This window comes from Cynoglossus semilaevis, chromosome 2 (assembly GCF_000523025.1).
Source record: "Cynoglossus semilaevis isolate Cse_v1.0 chromosome 2, Cse_v1.0, whole genome shotgun sequence".
In the NCBI taxonomy this organism is placed as follows: domain Eukaryota; kingdom Metazoa; phylum Chordata; class Actinopteri; order Pleuronectiformes; family Cynoglossidae; genus Cynoglossus; species Cynoglossus semilaevis.
The window spans coordinates 10,442,634-10,458,376 of NC_024308.1; the positions used below are offsets into that span (position 1 = coordinate 10,442,634).

Below are 15,743 nucleotides of genomic sequence, written 5' to 3' on the forward strand. Positions count from 1 at the left end.
AGTGTTGGGAAGTTGAAGAAAAATCTCTACAGACTTGAAAAAAGGACTGATTAAAAAAAAAAAAGACTGACATCTCTACAGACTTGAAAAAAGGACTGAAAAAAAGAGAGATTAAACATTAAACATATTTGTAACATGGAGAACAAACAGGGTTAAGTCCCTGTAAAGGTACAGTCTGTAGAATATAGTGACGTGGAGGTCAGTTAAAGGTCGAGGTTATAATAATATAAGTTATAATAAAACAAACAAACATGAGACCAGTTTGATTTGATTGACTTTATTTGTAAGGCACAATTAAGTCCTTTACTGCAGAACATTTCATATTATTTATAGTAAATGTTTGTTGCACTGTTTTTAAAGATTCTTTTTTTAAAGTGAAGCTATGTTTTTTGACACAAATCTTTTCTTTTTTTCTCTCTCTTTTTTTCCCCCAAAGTACGCACCTTCAAGTTTTACATTATACACAAAATAAGTATTAAAAAAAAGACCTTTTACGAAGCGCAAAATGCTGAGAAGTGTAAGGGAGGGGTGAGATGAAATGTGTGGGTGGAGGAGGAGAGGAGAGGAATCGTCCCTCACCCTCCCACCTCGGTGTCTGATCATGTTTGTAACACGACAGCACAAGAATTATCCAGGACAGACAAGAGGATGCAGCCATAGACACATAAAGCTTTCTATGTAGAACTGTACACAGAGGTCAGAGCCTTCAACTACTGTCACAAATACATCAAGTTTTAATTTGTATGGTTGTAACGTCAGCTTTGAGTTTTAGCTTGTAATTATTACCATGAATGTCCAAAATAAAAATCAAATAAAGGAAAAAGAATGCAGCGATGACAGAAAAATTAAACCAAAACAAAAAGAATTCTTCACTAAAACAAATCAATCCCAGTTCCCCTGCAGACATGCACTTTGAGTGTGTTTGGTCTTCATGCTCTGCATATCAACACAGGCAGAGCGTGGAGCAGGATGAATACAGTCTGCGACAGGAGGGAGGTTAATGTGCTCTGAGTAGAATGCACAAGCAGAATGGCACATTAGTAAAAGCAAAGCACGTCATCCCCGTGGTTCATCGCCAACGTTCACACCTGTACAACAGTTTATACACTTATCGTGCACATGCGCACACACTGATCTCAGAGGGAGTCTCCTGTTTCATACGAAGCCTTCAGACACAAAGGGCTTCAGTCTGCGATGGTTTCACCTGTGACTGTACGTTTTCCTGCCGAGTTCCCACACCTAGAAACTGAGTCGAGACGTCAACAATAAAATGCGCTTTATTTTAGAATCATTTTCCTTCAAAACATTTGTCACTGTTTATGCTAAATGGAAACTCAGGTGACTAGATGAAGTAATCAGAAGGATTTTTTATCGATTCTTAAAATACTGTACAAGTACTGCTGAGTTCATCAGCAGGTACACAACCCTCTGTTTGCATTTTCTAATTCTTGTTTTATTTCTTTTGCAATTGGTCCTGATGTTCTTGGGTGTCCACTAGGTGGTGGTAATGGAACCTAATGGATGAAGAGCTACAGCGGTGTGTTGTGGACTTCTGTATGGTAAAAGACTGTAGGGGGAACTTTTCGGACAGAACATGTTTGAGAGCCTTCGGTTTATCTTCACACTGAAATAGACTAAAATAGTTTTTTTTTTCTGAAGGTTTCACTTTTAACATAAACAAATGACCACGATGTGAGTTGTGATTAGAAGGTAAGAAGAAACCCTTAAAATAGACACTGTATGTACTGTATAGCAAACACATTGAGCTTCATACGGTTTGGATAGGAGAAGAATCATTGGTCAGACGAACAGTTTTGAACGCCGGCAAAATTTGATACAAAAGGTTGTTTTCTGCGTTTAGCACATCATGAGTGAAGGAAAACTACAGTGATGAATGTAGGACTGGAGGGGTTTCTAACCGTCACACCTTCACTGCGTTACAATCACAATCCAATCACCCCATCACACTGGGCTGGTTATATGTGTGGTTAGAATGAACAGGTTGTTCCACCATAAGGAACTGCGTCTTCTCTGAACACTGCCTGCTTTTCTCTGGTCTCATTTTTATCAAGGACAATTCTGCAAAGACACACGCTGCCCTCTGCTGTCAAACATATAACATGCACACTCTCCCTGTTGCTGGTCAGAATGATCTGCTGTTCCTCCTGAGGTCAGAGCAGGAGCTGCGGTGTGTGACTGAAGTTGGATTCACTTTAAAGGCCGACAGCAAACATTAAGTTGTTCTGTTTTCTCCAAATAAACTACTCACAGAATCATAGACAGTCTGTGGTCAGGGTGTGAAGAACCCTCCTCTCTCTCTCTCTCCCTCTCTCTCTCTCAATGAGCATTAAGTATTTTAACAATTATTAAACATATTTAACAATTAACTATTTCAGCATTAAAGAGGTCAAAACTGTTCAAAAAGATTTTACTGCCCCTTAAGGCAGTTAAAAGTTTTTTATGGACATCCACAGAACTGTGTCCTGTTTCAATGACAGTTCTGTCCAGAGTCCAGGTCCCACCACAGGGTCTGAACGTTATTTAGAACAGACAGGAAGACAATAATGTCTTCTATGACCTGACCATCCTGGACATTTGATCAAATTGAACGATGACTTCATCTTAACACCCAATCAAAGTCTTGGGGCGGGTGATCACACCAAACCCTGGACCATTAACCAATGGTTCATCAGATTGGAGTAGAAACTAAAGAGCTAAGGGACAAATACAGCCTGTAAAAAGTGGTGACAGAGCTCACAGACAGAAACAGCTAAAGCTAATGTTTAGCATGTAAGCTACAAAACATTCAAATGCCTAATCTTTTAAATGGGATTTTAGATAGAGACAGCACATTGTGTTGTATGAAACACATCGACATCAGGGTCATTGAGGTTTGCGGTATGTACAGAGCCGGAACCACCTTAGAAGATAAAGACAAAGAAGAGTGAAAAAAAGAAAAAACTAAAAAAGACTAAAGACTGATCAACAGGGCGAGAAAGAAGTGCTAATTAAAAAGACAATAAACTAAAAGTACTGTTTAACTGTATACACACAAGGTGAGTTGTAAAGATAAGAAGAAATACTTGAGAGAGGCATACACTTGTTGTGTAACTGTGTCACGATTAAAGCCTGTATAAACTGAAGTCAGACAGAGGGAAGCTGTCAGTGTGACTGGAGACCAGGAGTCAGATCTCAGGATTCACGTCCCTGGATGGAAACACAAACCAAAAGTAAAACCCAGCTAATCAGACTTGTCTCCGTCCTCCTCGCGGTGGCTGTCGACTCCGTCACGTGACGCTTTCTCCTCCTTGGCCAGCTGGGCTTGGGAGGCCAGCAGGGAGGAGAGGGAGAAGAGACCGGAGGAGGTGGTGACAGCAGGGAGTGTTGGCTGGCTCAGGCCCAGAGGCAGAGAGGTCATGGGCAGGGCCAGGCCCTGGAGCTGGGACAGCTGGTGAGCCTGGAGCTGCTGCTGCATGGAACACAAACACACACACGGACACACAGGGACACACAGACACATAGACCCATGCATTAGCCACAGCAGGACAGATACAGTATACAAATCACTGCAGACCTCTGGTACTGTAGGAAATAATAAATCTTACAAACGCACCTCTCACACACCTCATACACTACACAACTGCTGTTATAGATATGTCAACTGTGCTGCTGTGAGCAATGGTGGCTTGCTTCATAGATGAAGTACATGCCGAGTAAAATACAGGGAATATGAAGTACATATATATATAAAAGTATATATATATATATATATGCCATATATATATATATAGTTTCCCAAAGACTGGGCCATGACCCTCAGGTGGGTCCCAAGAGTTTTTTTTTGGGTTGTCTTGCATCATGTTCATCATCCAACCTCAAAATAGCTGCCAGTTTAAAAGCTCCACCTGATGTTTCTGATTTTTTTTTTTTTTTGTAATATTTTTGTAATTATTTTATTTTTTTCCGATATTGCTGTTTCAATTGAATGTTGAAAAGAAACAGAAATGGGCTACATTTAATGTCCAAATAGGCTGCTTATGGATACCTTTGTTGCTGGTCAAGTACACTGTTATTTTGTGATGTATATTTGTATGTATATTTACTCCTGAGAATTTGCAGACATTAAAAGCCCAGCAGGTTCTAAAGTCAACACAGTTCAAATAATCCACACAATGATCAATAAGCATGTAACTATTCTGCCCCTAATAACCCCCCCCCCCACCCCACCCCCCTGGCGCTCAGACTGGGGGCTGAACATCTTACCCTAATGATGGAGTTCATCTCCGGAGGTGTGACCTGCTTGGCCCTCTCTATGGCCGCCAGGACCTGCTGCTGGTGCTGGACACGGTGGTTGGGGAAGATGGAAGAGAGATTGGAAACAAGAGGAGGAAAGTGAGAAAGACAATAGAAGTGAGGCAGAAACAAGGGGGGAGGAGGGTGTGCAGGGAGAGAGGGAGGTCATATAGGTTAGATCAATATCAATGGTCTTCGCAGAGACCCAACATACTCCCTGATGACGCTCACATGGACACGAATGTTCTGACAAAAATAGTAATACTACATCAGGAACACACACACACACACACACATACACACACACCCCCACACACACAGAGAGATTTATGTGGCAGTGGTGAATAGATGGTCGGCTGGTGTGCTGTAATAGGTGGAGGTCAACCCCCTGTTGGGCAGATAAAAGCATGGCTTATCTGAATCACACAACCATTTATTACACTGACAGACCCACACACACACACACAGCCAGACGGGCTCACGCACACACACACTCACACACAGAGAGGAAGGAAAAATGAAAGACGTGGTCAAAATAGAATATGGCAGATAGTCACAGTGGGGGAGGGAGAGTGAAGACTAAAAGAAAAGGCACACAGGAAGTGAGTGATGATGAGTGATGAGAGAGGAGGAGAAGGGAGGGGGGGAGAGGGAGGAAGGAGAAGGAGGGAAGCTGTGTGAAGAGGTCACAGAGGTGTAAAGGTAATGAGGCGGGAATGAGGGTGATCTCATTCCACGCAGTAAAAGAATAGGACTGAGGGTCAAAAGGTCAGTGATGTCTTTGCGTTAGTGTGAGGGGCACTGTGTCCGACGGTGTGTGTCCATCTGTGTGTGTGTGAGCGGACTCACCTCCTGAGACAGGTAGGGGAGGATTTGTGCGCAGATCCCGTTCAATCTCTTGACTATCTCGGCCTGCAGAGAGAAAAGACGCTGCATTAGTTATGGTTATGGTGAATATGACAGCAACGCCATTAAAACCTAGAACTAGTCAATGTAGAGAGCGTTTGTTTGCTATTCTGCAACAATACTCTGAACACATTTAAACTGTTTTTATATTCAGGAAACAGGAAAACACAGTGCAGCAGGTCAGCAAGAAACTGTGGCAACTTGTCTGGGTGAAAGATGTAAACAGTGGATGAATGTATTCACTCCACACAGGTTCTAAATGTTTCTACACCAGTGACATCTGTCACCACCTGCAGTCAGACAGTTGTACTGTGTAAATGTAAAATAGTAGTATGAATGAACTTATTCTGCAGCGTTATTTTCCTTTCTTCATTTAATTAAGATTATAATTAAGAACGCCATTGGTCACTGGCTGCACGCAGCACAGGAAAAGTGTTTTACAATGATGTCAGCAAATGTGTTTCAATATTATTTGCCAGATGGAACTTTGTCAGAGGGATTAGAGCAGTCTGCTAGAACTGGTGTCCACTAATGCTAACAGGACGTACACAACCTCAGGAAGCCTGAGCGCCACAGCACAGATTAATCACTACTGCAGCTTTGGTAAAAACACTGACAGGAGCAGAGTGGAAGTAAACAACATTATACTACAGTGGCAGCTGTCCAACTGTCTTCTTGTTTCCATGACTGTAAAATTGGTCATTCTTTAGTCATTCTTTAGTTTAGCAGCAAGAATGGACAAAGCTCGCTGTGATTTATCAAATACCACAGGACGCCTAAGAGTGAGTAAACATACAGAGCCTTCTGTCTGTCCCTGGCCTTCGTTACCCAGTACATAAGACTGAGCAGTAGCACTCAAATACGTAAAGGCGATTTTGTGCAGTATAGCTTGTGCATATACACATAGATATGCTGTATATATACATATTTATGTTTATATATATACATATAGATGTATATATATATATACATATATATACACACACATATACACGCAAGTATGCAAGACTATTACATTTTGAGCAGAAAACCTCTTTTTACTCGACTGTTAATTGTTATATATTTTTTTCTCCTACACAGGACAGAATACTACATATTGTGACACATATTCTTCTGCATGTAATGTAGCAAATATGGTTCAAATACTGTGTACGATGCACAGTGTGCTGATAAAGAGCAGTTCTGTTTTTCCTCGTTCCTTTTAATACTTAACTTTGACATTTTTGTCACAGTACACAAGCAGTATTTGCAGTATGTCCACATGAACACTAATTATTACAATGAATAAACAGTGGGTTGCAGCATTTACTAACTACACCAACATATTTCCAGCCTTGTTCGTTCACTTAGTAAATATATTGCTATGACTTTGCTGAACATATCCCTAACACATCACTTACACATATTAGCAGTGTGAGAAAGTCTCTACTCTGCCATTAATTAACATGCTGACACTAGATACATTTTCTTTCGCCAGAACTCCTGGATGTACTGTATATATTCACACATGCACATGCGTTTCCCTCCGTCTTATCATACACACTCCCCGTCTTTCACACGTGTAGGTCTATTATCACATTTGGTTGGTAATCATCCAATCCATCTGAGATATGCAAAGCGGCAGTAATTGTGTTACAGCCTAATTTGTGGCAGGAAGCGGAGAGAGGGGCCCTCCTAACAGTCATTAGGCATGCAGAGCACAGCTCCCCATCAGACGCTTCACTTCTATCCACTCATCATTACACATACACGCTCCCTGATATCTCTAAAATGTCTCAGTGGGACCCACGCTCTGCTGTGACTCCCCATCTCTCTTTACTGCCTTTTATGCTGTCAATATCCCCGCTCCACGCTTCACTTTTTTAGTCACACTTTGTTTCAACATCTTCCTCTCTGTACGACATTCTCTGTATCTGTCCCTTCACTTTCTCTCCTTATGGGATGAAGAGCAAACACGTCGACCAAAACACGATCAGTTGAGTACAACACGTTTGCCTTAAACTGTGAAGCTCAGAAGCAGGAAACGGCGTAAATTTATAAGTGAGAAACAAAGTCTCTAAAATTTCCAATAGTTCCATTTTAATTGAATCTGACTTAAGAAAATAAACACTGTTTGAATCATTTATGTAAAAAAAAAACATTTTTTACAGCTAATAAACCATGCAATTCATTACTATTTCCCAGACCTAAAAACTGACTTCAATGTGTTGGTCAGGTTGAATGTTTGACTGGAGTGTAATTTTAGACACTACCAGTCTAATGCTGTGCAGAAGGCTCATTGGCTCCCATTTTGACACAGATGTCCTGGCTGCATTATCATCTCCACTGCTGGCGTGAAAACAAAACAACAACAGCCTGTTTATGTTAAACAATCTGGCAAAATACACATTTCTGCCACGGAAAATCAGTGTAAATGAGGCCATAGCGTTGGGAACGAGCTGTATATACGTAAACGAAGCAGGTGTGTAGGAAACAATGTGTAAGGTAAAAAAAATAGTTCAGAATTTATGTGGCAAAGGAACAGAAGGACAAACTGAGAATAAGGCAATAAACAACTCATTCAACATAATCTGGGTCCAATGAACAGAGAATGAGAGAGAGAGAGAAAGAGAGAGAGAGAGGGAGGAAGAGAGAGGGGGGGTGGGGACACAGAGTAGAAGGGTTCTTTTTAAATTGAGTAGGACAGCGTGATCAAGAGGGAGCAATTGAATGTGTGAGCTTGTGAGAGAGGAAGAAAGAGGAAAATAGAGACAAAGGTGGAAAACAGAGGAGGAGGCGGGGCGGAGGGGAGGGTGAGGGAGGGGCGGGTGAGGGAGGGGGCGCTCTGCACAATGGGCCCAGATATGAACGCTCTTCAACACTCATTTCCACACATCCCCTTCAATTTCAACTCACTAATCGAACTGGCAACTCTCAGCACCCACTCACCTTTGTGCATGCCAAGGCACACACACACACAGAGGGGTAACATGTTGGCATGTGTGTCACAAACGTAGCACATATTACATGTTCACTGGAATAGACAATGTTGCTGGTCAAATGAAACACATGGGCCTTTTGTGTGCAATTCATCACACCAATTTAATTCTGTCTGACAACGTCATACTTTACATATGCGTGTCTCTGCGTGTGTGTATGTGTGTGTTGTGTTTTTTCTCCATGTATCCCAGTGTCATGTTTGTGTCTCAGGGCTTGTGTCGGTGCATTAGTGTGATGGTCTTTGAATCGTGGAGGCTGCAACATCTCTCCGTGTGCGTGCGTGCCGGCATGTGTGTTTCCATTTGTCAAAGCCCACTCGCTTCTTGCAATATGGCTGTCAGCATGCACAGTCAATGTGGTGTGGGGGTGGGGGGGGGGGGGGGGGGGGGGGGTTTGAGCCTGTGTGTGGATGGAAGAAGCAGACGAGGTCAGCGATAAGGGCTGGCCCTTTGGAGGCCCATCGTTCTCCCCCTCCTACGGTGTGAGCATAAATTACTCCCCCTGCTGCAGCCGCACAGACTGATGTATGTGCTCCTGTCTGAGCAGAGGATACTTTATTCTTTTCAAGTTCAAGCAGTATCGCAGAACGCTGGTGCTTTCACCAAAGTAGAAGCTTTAATCTTTTATTTTTAAAATCAAAATATCAGTGGACGTTCAAGGAAGTGACAGGAGCCACTGTAGGATTTACATGAAGTCCATTTTGGGCTAACTGAAAATGTAAGCATTTCCCTGGTGTCCTCACTGTGGTTTGGGTTGAGCTCCCACAGCCACTACGACCAGCAAGTCGTCAAGAAACATCAAGTTTAAAAATAAAGGACATCAACTCTGCCACATAATGGGTTTAAGACAGGAAATAATAATAAAGCACCAAGTAGCACAGTGACTCAAAACAGCATCTTGTCCTTTCAGTTCAGCCACCAATTGTTCGCAGAAGGTTAATGAAAAATGCCCTAAATAAAACACAGGCCTGATACTCAGATTATACAGGGACTTGACAGCAGAACAGGTAGTAACAGTGGTTCTATAACAGTGGTTCTATAACAGTGGTTCTATAACAGTTCATCATTTCTCATCAGAAGTCAAATACATTCCTACTTCCTTCTTTAAAGCTGTGACACAGGTCATAGCTTTTATAGGTTATAGCTATTATCTCAGTCATAGCATTTTTCTTTTGTTATGTAAAATGACTGCCCTCCTAATAGCAACACAATGAAAAGCTACTGCGTCTGTTAACCTTAAAAATGTAAAAATAAAAAAAAATAGAAAATAATTAATTGCAATTAGTATTTCCTGTAACACAAATGGTAAATGTAAAATGTAATTAAAACTCTTACCTGTTTGTGCATCTCAATATTGAGACCGTAGGACATCTCATAGTACTGGGGAGAAAAAAAAAACAAAAAAACACAGTTACATGATATAAAATAGTGTTTTCAGGCATTAATTAAATGATTTCTAGATAAACACTTTTTTCTTATAAAATCTACTGTATTTCTTTGAATGTACTTCCCATAAAAACCCCCCATAAAATTTCAAACATAGTTCTCTTTACTAGGTACACTGACTAGAAGTATGTACAAATAAAATGGACAGAATCATTCCTAACATCCCAACAACAGGAAAACTACGATAGTGTTTCCTTTATTCTGGAATTAAGGAAGAGTGCATAGTATTTACCTTTTTCCCCAACAAAATAAACATTCACTGAGGACTTTTTTAGAAACTAGTTGGAGGTCAGGTTTAACTCAGTAATTCTGTTTGGTCGTTTCCTTTACGTTTGCAATGACAGGCAGGAAAAACAAAAACACATTGTTTTAACACAATATATGATTTTTTTTTTTACATCAGATATTTTCTCATTACATTTACAGGAACCAAACAGTGTGTGTGTGTGAGAGTGTGTGTTCATCGTTAATGAGTGGATCAAGCTGTAGGCCATAACCCTGTTAATCAACCACTCTGTCTGCAGAGGGTCGGCCATGACACAGGCAAACATACAGCACACAGATCACCTACAAACACACACACACACACACACACACACCATTACCACTCTCCCACTGTCTGTCTGCAACTGTTTGAGTCCTGGTGGAAGCTCCCTAAAGTAATTACAGCACTGGAGAAATGGTGCTGCTGCTGCTGCTGCTGCTGCTGCTGCTGCTGGCGGAGGGGGAGGGGCAGATCTGATAGGCTATTAGAGGACAAATAGCAGGAGGGGTCTGTGTTGAAGATACCAGAGTGAGCTGGCTACTAATGGAGTAGAAGAACAATTAACAGTGTGTGTGTGTGTGTGTGTGTGTGTGTGTGTGTGTTCCAGGGAGCGAGTTCACTTAGACCATGTGATTTAAAATTACTCCAAATTAATAGTAACAACTAGTGTAAAAATCCTCTTGAAGTTTTTTAATTACTTCACTTACAAAGTACACACTTTGTTCACATCCAGACTGAAGCACGTGCTGCACCACCGTGTGTGTGTGAGGAATCACAAAAGCTTCTGCTTTCAAATTCTTACACAATCACATGAAGCAAATGGAATTTTCCAGATGGAAAACCCAAATATGTTTTGTCCTCATTTAATCTGGTAATGTGAAATATTTTCATACATTTTTGGTTCTTCTGTTGCTTCGGAAATTTTGTAGTGGTAACGTTGCTGCAATTCAGGATCACCGTCTTTGTACCTGTGGTTTGTTTTAAATTAAAGTTGATTCGCAAGATCTTAGGTTAATTGTTCGTAGGTGTGTGTGTGTGTGTGTGTTTGTCTTCATGTGTTCCTCTGTGATGGGCTGGGGAAATGTTCCACGACCCCCAGTCTCAGAGCCTAAAAAAGGATTAAGCTGTAAATGAATGAATAATAAGAAGAATAAAAACCCCGACCCGTGCCCTGACCGTGATTTGCATGTTACTGTTTTAATGTTAAATACAAAGTGACAGCCCTGGGCTGTGTGTCAGCGGGTAGCACTGCTATCAGTGTGACAGTGACAGTGAGAGTGCTGTGGAGACACACAGACACACAGTCGTGTATCTGTGTATCTGTGTGTGTGTGTGTGTGTGTGTGTGTGCTGAATGGCTGATGGTGGAAAGAGCACTGCAGATTAAATGAGATTACAGCCAGTCAGAGGATCAATTAGAGGCAAAACATCAGATGGCTACACTGCCACGGCCAGTTACAATGAGATTAGCCCTAAAATGGAGCAGAGAGCAGGAGAGCACGTGTGTGTGTGTGGGTGTGGGTGTGTGTGTGTCGGGTTGGGGGGGGGGGGGGGGGGTGTTTCAGCAGACGACTCCGCAGCACTGCCTGTGTACACATTTCACAGCACAACACGAATGCAGCCGTACAATCGTGTTTGTTCATCTGCAACACTTTACCCCCTTGTTTCTAGCGTCTTCCTCTAGGCTCCAGGGTGTTTCAGATGTTTATTAATTATTCCTCATGCTGTGTTTCATGCATGTAATCCTTAGGCAGTGACGGAACTAGACTCGAGGCGCTAAGATGAAATGTTCTAAACCTGCTCCCTACATCAAATATGAATCTACAAGAAACACTCTCGCATTTGTTAGTCGACTACGATGTTGGTCACAGAAGACATTTACATGAAGATTATTAGAAGAGACTATTAGAAGAGAAGACTGACATTTCCAAAAACTATGATTATTATTGTTATTATTAATAATATTATTTATTATTACAGGGGGGTTTGCTTGAATTTTATTTTTTAAAACCGTATTGTCTGTACAATTAAATAACAAATGGACGTCAGCACACACTCAACACTCATCCATCTACTTACCATGATATAATGGCGCTGCATCTCTGACTTCTCACTGGCCAACTTGTCACACTCGAGCTTCAAACTGGTGAGAGAGGAAGAGGAGCATGAAGTCAGATCCTATTAGACAGTTTGACAGTCACTCCCCTCCCCCCACCTCCGCCTCCCACCTCTCCATCTTCATCACTTTCACTAAAAGCCCAGTCATCATTTTCATCATCACTTCTTGAACTGTCACCCATTGTCTCTGCGTAGAGCATCATCACCGTCCTACTTCACCATTACCATCTCTATCATCAAAATCTCCTGCATCACCTTTATGACCCTCATCATTCTCATCCGCTTTCCTGGTCACCATCATTGTTTAACTATGTTCAGTATGCTGAAGGTCTCACCTGAGAATAGGCCAGTGTTATTGAAATGACAGCGCTGTGTCCAAAAGGTAGATTCAAGGATACAGAAATGATACAACACTGATTATGATTTTCATTACAACAGCTGTGAGTTCAGAGGTGATGACAACAAAAACATGAACACAACCACCTGTCTGCTATTTAGTCAAGAAACAAAATCCCTTTGACGCCTTTGACTGAAGGTGACAGTTTGAGCACATCAGTGTCAGACAAACATCTGTTGTAAACACAGGATGAGAATCAGATCATTAAAACCACACAGACGTGCTGTGGACAGGTTTGTATTCAGTGTTACTCTGACAAAGCTGTTTATTAGTGTTTATTTTTGTTCTTCTCAACTGTAAACATGACAACAGTAAGTGCTGCTGGAATCGTTATGGCCATTAGTCTGAGTGTGGTCCTATCCTAATCTGAGCCCTCTCAATCTCACTGAAGTCTGTACTGCACAAGGTCTGTAGTTAATCCCTGTGTGGAATCCCACAGAGTGAGCACAGAGCTTTAGAATGCAACGTCCAGAATCTGATGAAAACAAAAGAATTCTGTTACCGTATGTTTTTGTGTTAGGTTTGATGGAACAATTAATTTAAAGAATAAAAATGACATATAATAAACAGATTCAGAGGGACTCAAGGGAAAAAATAGAGAGAGTAGAAAAGCAGGATGTGAGATGGTGAAAGTAGTTCGGTAAAGGCATTATTTATGAGAAACGGATGAAACCTTTTGGAAGAAAACAGCTTATCATTTTGAAGCTGCGCTTTTTCACCACAGTCATGGAGGGTTTGAAAGAAAAGGTCAGACAATTCACATAAAACCAAACAAAACTGAGAAACTATTCACTAATGGGATTAAAAGTATAAAAACAAAATCATGTTTTTTTTCTTACAAAAAAATTCAATCCATTGATTTAAATTTTACAGCGGACATAGTATGCTACTTTTATGAAAATAAATTTGGTTCCCTGTTATGTAAATGAAATTTGAAGGTTTCGTTCTTTTTTGGCAAAAAACCTAAAGGTTCTTCACACAGCCACGGCCAGTTTCTGTACCTTTATCTTTAAATGGTACGAGCCACTGCATGCTCCGCCTTCGGGAGCACCCGAGAACAGCTTTATATAACCATGGCAACGGCTGTGCAGTGAAGAGCAACGGCTGCGAGTAAATCGACTTTGTACCAAAATCTTGACAGAGTCGATTCTACGTAGTATTTCCCAGAAGTCATTAGATAAATGCATACATTTCAGTACTGAAAATGCCCATCTACACAGCTGACTGTGCAATCTCTTTCTGTAATCTGGGTGTCATCCTTAGCCCCACACCTCCACAAAAATAATAATACTATATACATTAATCACATGTTGATTAATGTATATAGTATTATTATTTTTTCATAATAAAAATTGTAAAACACAATTTGCATATTTAATGGTAACTTAATGTTAGCAAACATGACTACATTAACGCTTTAATCCCAAGAAAGTGAGAGATGAAGACAACTGCACAGTGCAGTGTTACGTCCAGTGGAGGAGCAGCCTCCTTCTCCATAGACTTACATAGGGAGCTGTGTTTACATTATGAGAATCTTGGGTGTTGTTTCAGCCTAAACAAGGCCTAGACATGGATATGTCCGCCTGTTAAATGCACTGAATGAGGAGAAGAACCTGATAAGCTGACTGGGCTGTCCGAACCCTGACCATATGCATGGGTAACAGCCTCCAGTTATCTAAGACATGCCCCTTCCCTCTGACACAAACACTCACTGCAACCCTCGGGTTGATGCGTAGGCTGTGTGACGGGTTGTCATGACAACAGGCCTCCCTGCTGCCAGCATACCTGGGATTGGCTTTGTGCCTTCCCTGATTGGTGCTGAGCAGCCCCTGGGCCTGCACCGCAGCTCTAAAACGACACTTTGATGGAGTTTTATTGTCGAGTCTTCCGTCTCTAAATCGTTCCTCCTGTCATCTTTATTTTGATTTATGTATTCCCTGATCTATTTATGCATGTGAACTAGGGAAGGGGAGGAGAGAGGAGGTGGAGGAGAAGAGTAGGTGGGAGGAGGAGGACTATGACAGCTACGACGCTCGCAACTATACCCAGGGGAACGCCTGCGGTACATTTGCCTTTTAAAGGCTCCAGCAGCAGAAAGGCACAACACAGCGACAGAACGCTACAAAGCCTCATTTGTGTTTCCCAAGCGCCTCGCCTCATCCACCCCCACCTTCCTTCCTAATTCAATATGCACTACATGCATGTTCTGTAAGCTCAGACAAAAAAACCCCTCTCTGACTCTTTGAAGAGGGTTAAACAGCGTTGCCCTTCATTGTGAGAATTGCAAAAAACCCAGGCAAGGAGGGAGGCACACAGGGTTATTGCAACTTCAGAATACTTGGCAAACAAGCTCAACCCCACCAAAGCAGAGATTTTGCTGACAAAATGCTAAGCTTTCATCTGCCTCTGCCTGCCTCCAGAAGGTGCTCAGAAAACAGGTACAGATTAACATCCTGATCTCTGAGAGAAAAATGTTTCAAACAGAGAACGTGTCTCACAAAGACACGTTCTCTCACTGTGATTCAGAGCCTGTGGGTCCCTTCCAATAGGTTCTTTGGAAAGATCAGTAGAATCAGACTCTTTAATGATGTCTCAGACTCTCATAGGCTGCACAGAACCTATAAGCAGGGCTATAAAGTAGAATTGATTTCTATGGTTCAAAGAATTTCACAATGTACAAAATGGAAGGACGCAAAGACTGGAGGAAATAAAAAAGCAGACATAATTCTATTTCCATGTTCTCCTGGGTGTGGGCAGCATTTGTGATTGTAAGATTAATTTGTAAACACTGTGTCTTTAATGTAATCATGTACAACCTTAACGTTTAACAAGCCATGGCTTCTTTACTTGAGATCTGTTTGTTGATACAGTCACAACAAAGTGGTCATACTGGTTGAACAGTTGACCAATATATGTTTCAAAATACTAATACAAAAACTCTATATTTGAACACATATGTACAGTATTTCTAGTCCCACCTGTGGTATTGTGCTTGAAGGAACTGGAACTCATCCTTGATCCTGTCACATGAGTCTGAGGTTGTGAATTTCAGCTGCTGCGATGAAGCCTGCAGAGAAAAAACAAACAAACAGGTAAACCCAAGAACTCAGTGAACTGTGACGTGAAGAGAAACATTCAAATATCGACTAAATAGTTTCGAAGAAATCCAATAATGATACATTTAAAAAAAGTACTTAAAAATACTAAAATATCTCATAATAAAATAGCATGTTTTATTAAATTAGTCTGCATTCAGATAAGCCATCATCTCATATACAGTAAAAAAAAAAATCTAGCGTGAATGGAGAAATTGACCCGGAATCCTAGTTTAGATTAGGGTA

At 41.3% G+C, this 15,743-nt stretch overlaps 1 protein-coding gene across 1 annotated transcript; it reads right to left on the reverse strand.

Annotated features, from left to right (window-relative positions):
- Nucleotides 1–261: 261 nt before the first annotated feature.
- Nucleotides 262–15,488, reverse strand: tle5 (TLE family member 5, transcriptional modulator). The gene is made up of 6 exons (XM_025053258.1): nt 15,381–15,488; nt 11,967–12,030; nt 9,513–9,557; nt 5,143–5,205; nt 4,264–4,338; nt 262–3,469 (listed from the first exon to the last, which is right to left on the reverse strand). Exons 2-6 carry the CDS (start codon nt 11,985–11,987, stop codon nt 3,242–3,244), a joined length of 432 nt encoding a protein of 143 aa, XP_024909026.1. The 5' UTR covers nt 11,988–12,030; nt 15,381–15,488; the 3' UTR covers nt 262–3,241.
- Between the last annotated feature and the right edge of the window lie 255 nt (nt 15,489–15,743).